Source organism: Apteryx rowi, unplaced genomic scaffold (assembly GCF_003343035.1).
Source record: "Apteryx rowi isolate R43461 unplaced genomic scaffold, aptRow1 scaffold_223, whole genome shotgun sequence".
Lineage (NCBI taxonomy): Eukaryota > Metazoa > Chordata > Aves > Apterygiformes > Apterygidae > Apteryx > Apteryx rowi.
In genome coordinates this window covers 855,695-861,694 of record NW_020448564.1, presented here as the reverse complement: position 1 = coordinate 861,694, position 6,000 = coordinate 855,695, and the positions used below count along the sequence as shown (strand labels likewise).

General features: G+C 55.6%; 1 protein-coding gene across 6 annotated transcripts in view; it reads right to left on the bottom strand.

The window, feature by feature from the left end:
* Nucleotides 1-12: 12 nt before the first annotated feature.
* The window catches only part of SGSM3 (small G protein signaling modulator 3), a 29,568-nt gene continuing 23,580 nt past the window's right edge, over nt 13-6,000 (bottom strand). For 4 of the 6 annotated variants that reach the window (XM_026065061.1, XM_026065060.1, XM_026065059.1 and 1 more), the window contains 9 exons: nt 5,848-5,902; nt 5,331-5,380; nt 3,740-3,892; nt 3,570-3,640; nt 3,155-3,203; nt 2,722-2,807; nt 2,256-2,378; nt 555-615; nt 13-164 (listed from right to left, as the gene is read on the bottom strand). In XM_026065061.1, coding sequence (XP_025920846.1) covers nt 81-164; nt 555-615; nt 2,256-2,378; nt 2,722-2,807; nt 3,155-3,203; nt 3,570-3,640; nt 3,740-3,892; nt 5,331-5,380; nt 5,848-5,902 — 732 coding nt within the window. In that variant the 3' untranslated portion in view covers nt 13-80. Of the gene's footprint in view, nt 165-554; nt 616-706; nt 1,154-2,255; nt 2,379-2,721; nt 2,808-3,154; nt 3,204-3,569; nt 3,641-3,739; nt 3,893-5,330; nt 5,381-5,847; nt 5,903-6,000 lie in introns of those variants that run through there. The other 2 variants (XR_003253376.1, XR_003253377.1) reach the window with 2 other exon arrangements.

Genomic DNA, 6,000 nt, shown 5'->3' with positions numbered 1-6,000 from the left:
GGGGGGTGGGAAATGGAGGAGGGGGTGGGAAAAGAGCGTGCGCCTTTGAGAAGGTTCCCCAGGGTGGGGTGGGTTGGGGGTCACCCATCTATGTCCCAGCTGAAGAGATGGTGTTTCACCAGCATGTCCTGCACCCCTTCCTTCAGTGGCTTCTTCTCCTTCTCCTGCAGGACAACACATAGAGACCCAGGTCGCTGCACCCCCCAGAAAAGAGGGGTGCATCCCTGAGCGGAGCTGGAACACATGGAGCAGAGGACCCTGGAGCCCAGACAGAGCAGCCTCCCGCACGTCCACCTCAGCACAGCTGAACCAGGGAGAGGCCCTGCGGTTTGGAGAGCACCGGCGAAGGGAGGGGGAAGGGAGGCGCCTGACATTTCCCTCTGCCCCAGCTGGGCAGGCGCAGGCAGCACCGTGCCTGTCCCGGCAGGGAAAGCAGCCTGGTCTGCGGTCTCTGGCACTGGCTCAAGAGGATGGGCTAGAGCACAAAGTCTAGGAGAGGGGGAGGGTAGGCAAAGCCCCTGGCTGAGGGGAAAGATAAGATGCTAACTACTCACCTCCCTCTTTATAGGCAGCTCCCAGTCCTGAGAGAGACTGAAGGCGAATTTGCAGAGGACTCTGCAGTGGAACAGAACAATGGTTACTCATGCGCACACGCTACACACTCCCAGCCTGTGCCCAGCTGTTGTCCCCAGTCACACAAACGCACCAGCTCCTCAGCTTGTCCTGGAATGGACACCGTGAGCTTAGAAGGAAGGAGATCTTTGTTTCTTGGCATTGAAGTGGCAGCGGCAGCCAGCAGTAGCCACTTGTCCCCCATTTCCCCTCACCCCTTTGGGCTTCACATCCTGCCAGACCCAGGCTGGGAAGAGAAGCTTGAAAATGTGACTCAAGTGCAACCCCTACAGAGCCTTGCACAACAGCGCAGGGAAGCACAGGCAGCCTCCCTGCTCTGCTACACCGCAGACACATACAGCTGAGGACTGCACACAGCTGGCAATGAGGATTTGCAGGTTCCTCTCCAAAAAGCAGACTCCTGCCAGCAGCACCTTGGTGCTTCTGCACACAACTCTCTCCCTGATCTCCGTGCACAAGAGCTCCATTGGGATGGCACACGGAGCTCCATCACCGGCCCAGGCTGTGAGCAGCATCTGTCCTGAGAATGTGGAGGCAGAGTTCAGCCTTGCAACAGGTTTTTGGTGGCCCTGTAGGCCGAGGTGAAAGTTGGCATGAAGGTCCTCAAACTCCTGCAGCAGTGGGAGAGCCAAGGCCCTCCATGGGGAGCAGCCTGGGAGGAATATGGCATAAGCCTTAGGTTCTCCTCCCCGCCAGCCTGGGCCCTGCCAAGAACCAGTCCTCCTTGGTTCACTGGCACTGGCTTGGCACTATCCCAAAGCTTTGCTGAATGAGTGCTGCCTCTGTGCTGCAAGAAAGCAGCTGCTGTCACCAGGACACCGCAGCTCAGAAGTAGACRGCAACCCCTTCCTCCCGTTCAGCAGCAGCATGAGGAGAATGGGGCACCCCCCCCCAGATACAAGTACACAGGCCCCCTCCCTGCTACTGGCCTTTGGGGCTGGAAACAACTGGGTGCTGCAGCCAAAAGCCAGYTCCAGCAGGATGGTGGCAGCAGCAGGGTGGGAGTGGTGAGAGAGACTTGTTCTGTGGCCCCGTGGGACTAGCACTGGCCTTGCTGAAGGCGTGAGGGCCAGAGGCAAGTGGTGGGGATGTGGCCCTTGGCTTCCAGCAACATGTTCTGTGCAAGTTTGGGCACAAGAAGCAGATTTCAGCCCCGACACCTCTCCCCATCTGAACCAGCCGCACACTCTGGCCAGTGACTAACTCCTTCCCAGGCAGTGCTGTCAGCTCCCTGCCCAGTCCCTGCAGGGCTCATGCTAGCCAGCCATGGAAGCAGAGGTCCTCAAGGGCAGGGAGGATGGAAGAGGCAGAGTCTTTCCATCAGAGCAGGCTCAGGGCACAGCAGCAGGTTGCTGGCAGGCAGACACTGCCTGCTTGTCACCACAGCTTGCTGGGAGCCAGGCTCTGCTCTTGATCAGGCAGACACAGCGCATCCCATTAAACTGTCTAGACGGTTGCTGCTGCCTCAGCACATGGGAGAAATCTCTGCAGCAGGGAAGTCTGGGCAGCAAGCACCGCTGCTGACTGGAGCTGGTCCAAAAACAGTTGCAGCAAGGCCCACCCCCTCACAGGAGAAGAAAAGCCACCCCAGGCTCCGGTGAGGCCCACAGGGATGAACTCACCTCAGCTCACACTTGATCTGCACCCAGCCAGGACTGCGCAGGAAGGACCAGGGATGGAACCACTTCTCCACGGTCTGCAGGCTCGAGCACAGCACCTCCAGCCACAAATGCAGCACCTGCTCACTGCAGTGATGGGGCAAAGGCATGTTTCAGGGCTAAAACCAGGGAAAGGGGGCCCATTGCTTTAGGTCAGGCTATTTCCAGCCCAAGCCTTGTCCCCCATGGAAACAGGATACTGTAGGAAGCCTGTGCAGGCCACTCTAAGCAATGAGAGCTACTTCTTCCAGCCAGAAGCCAGGCCAGCACACCCAGCAAGAAAGGAGCAGGTCCCACTCGGTCGCTGCTGTGAGAGGGGAAGAAAACCCCCAYGGCCTAGGGTAGAGACTGAAACAACTGCTGCCCTTGAGCCTGCTCTGCCACCTCCCAAGCTCCTTGCACCCGTGACACTGAGGACTGGATGACTCACTTGAGTCCGACGCAAATGAGGGAACGAAGCTTCACATCCATCTGTGCGTGTGCAGCGTCATGTGTCATGTTCACAGCCTGAACTGCCTGAGGGGTGGGAAGATGTGGTTATTGCCTTCTCACACAGCTTAGCCTCAGGCTGTGCTGAGCAGGTATTTCAGCAACACAGCCGAACGCTGTCCCCCCCCAGAGCTCCCTGCCTGTCCCCCACTCTCACCTGGTGTCACCTGCTAGGACTAAAGGGGGCTGAGACTCCCTGATAGCTCAACTTTCTGCCTTCCCTTGAGCACCTGGCATCTTTATTCCTCCCTGGTGGGAAGGTTTGGGAGGCTCATGAGCACCTCTCCGGAGGGGCAAGTGACCCTCCAGCAGCCTGCATGGAAAACTTGCCCAGGCTGAGAGCTGGACTGTGCTGGGTTGGGGGCAGCACTCACCCGGTAAAGCAGCTCCTCTGGAGTGAGGACTTTGCCATCTTCATCGAGCCTGCAAAGATCACAGCAGAGAGCTAGCTAGCTCCAGAGCCACCCCAGGCACAAGTAGACCTTCCCCCCTCCACATCCCAACAGCAGCAACAGCTTCCTTGCTACCACTGAGCCTGTCTGTGATCCTGCAGCTGTGAGAGAGCAAGATACAGTCCCAGTTGCAAACACAGGAGCCCAGGGAAGGGGGCAAGAGCCACTGCCAGCCCCAAGTCAGCACAGGCACAGCAGTCTACTGACACCAGACCCATGAGAAGTGGAGGCAGGCCATGACCCTTCCAAGGTGGAAGGCAGCAGCAGTTTGACAAGAACACAAGAGCAGGGCATAGGGCATAGACTTAAGTGCTTTGTGTGAACAAAGTGGCTTTACCTGTAAGTCTTGCAGAGCACGAGGCGAGAATACACTGAATCAAAGTCTCGTTCCACTTCCCGGCTTGCAGCCTAGTGGGGCAGAGGGACAGTCAGTACACAGTGCCCCACAGCCTCCTCACCCAGGCCCTCTGGCAACACTGCCCCACGAAGGGAACTGAGACATCTCACCTCTTCAATGAACAGCCAGGGATGGCAGGGCCCCCCCAGCAGAGATGGCTTCTTCAATCCATGTTCAAATATGGACTTCAAGGCTGGACAGAGTGTCCCTCGCACCAAGTCCGTCACCCCTTCTGTGACTGAGTCATCTCCAGCGATGGAGTACTGAGGAACATGAAGAGCCAGCTCTCAGTGTGTTGGTGAGGGAGCAGGGCATGGAGGTGTTAAGACACACCTAAACCTTTTCCACACACACCTCTTCCCACTCTCAGGTGCACATCAAGCCCCTCCCTTACCTCCTCATGCTCTCACTGGCTCTTGCATGAGGCACCATGTTCAGCACTTAGTCCCTGGGATTTGCTGGGACACCAGGACCTCTGTGCCTGGGTGCTGCACTGGAGACCACACAGGTGACACCATCACCATCCTGGCAGCACTCAGCATGTAGGCACTGCTRTGGTTTGGTGTGATGCTGACTGAGCTAAGGCAAGGACAGGGATACACACCAGATCTCTCAGCTCTCTGGGACTCCATCGGCTGCTAAAGGTCAAGACAAATGGGAATAGATGGGAATTCCCAGGTTGGCTGGATTACCACTCTGAGATATCACACCAGCATGCTGTTAGCATGAAGGACTGAACAGTAACATGCAAAAATTAGGATGACTGGGAGCCTCCATATTTCCACAGTTGGGAGGACAACTGTTCAGCAGTACAGGGTGTGTGTTTATGCACCCAGAGGTATGCAGCCTGCATCTAAGGAACCAGCCCCGAGAAGGCAGTGACAAAAGCAACTGATAAATATCAGTAGCAACATCTCTCTAGGGGCTTCACTTGAGGTCTTGGTCAGCCTTTGAGTCTTCCCTCAGTCTCTGAATGGTGGGGAGGAGAGGGAGTACAGGGCCTTCTCCACTTCCCCTCCAAACTGCCTAGACCAACAGCTGATGACCTTTGTCTCCTTATCCATGACCCCAGCCTTGGGACCATAACGAGGTAYCATGTACAGAAATGTTTGCTGGACTCTTCCTTCTCTCACTTTTAGCACTAAAACCACAACTACTATAAGACTGGAGCAAGAGCCAGGTCTGAACATTTCCAGGCAAGTGCTGGATGCAAGCTAGCTCTCTCTTACCACTGCAGATGGTGAAAGGAACTGAGAGAGTGTCCCCCAGGCACCACTACTCAGGGAATCCCACTATGGTGACCACAAAGTATGAGCAGGACCCACAGGGACAGCCCCAAAGGAGAGAGTGAATGAGCACAGGGACCAGGGGCAGGCAGAAACACTGCCCACTGGATCCTGCTGGGTACCTCCCTAACTCATTCACAGCTTTCCCAAAGATGGTCTCTGAGGGCCTTGCAAGCCCTGACAGGGCACTCAGCTCCCCCGAGTCCTTTGCGGCCCCTATTCTGTGCATGGCCAGCATCAGGAAGTTGAGCAAACAGGCTCAGGAACRTAAGCTGCCTGACCGCACCACCAAGCACTAAAGAGCCAGAGAGAGCAAACAGACTCAAGGAGAGAAATGCATGGCTCTTTTCAACTATAGTTTTTCAACCATAGCATTCACTTTTTTTTTTTCTTTTTTTTTTTTTTTTTAATTTACCTCTTTGCTCCGCTCATCCAAGATCTCCACAAACTTTGCAGGAAACCAACCTACAAAGGGTGAACAAAGACATGAGCCCGACATGGACACTGATAAACTCCTACACAGACAAGATCAGAGGCCAGTGGCAGGGAGGGCAAGAATGAAACAGGGTTCGTAGGGCCCAACCCTAAAGAAGGGGAGCGAGCAGCCTTAAAAAATTACAGGAATTAAGGCAGCTGCAAGAGGAAGCCATTTACATGACACTGCCCACAAGCAGCAGAGACAGCACCCATCCAGCCACCTGGCGCCAGGAGAACACAGCCTAGGCTTGGTGTTTGCAAGAAATAACCAGGGGGCTGCACCAGTGCTCTCCTGCCCTGCTATAACATTTCCCTCATCACTGGCAGATGCCTGGGGTGACTGGCAGAGTCTTTGCTGACATGAATAAAACACATGTGCTAGAGTAGTTGCTGTGGATGAAGGGATGCTTCCCATCCTGCCCCGCTCCTCCAAGTCCGAGCCTTCGTGTTCTCACCTCTCAGTCCATTCAGCTCCCCCACCCAACAGTGCTCATCCTTCTGGGAGACAATCTGAAAAACAGAGAATGGAAAACATTGGTTGAAGAGAGGGTCAGACAGTGACTTCTGAACAGTGAGGATTGGAGGCAGGGCCTAGTTCTACCTCCCAC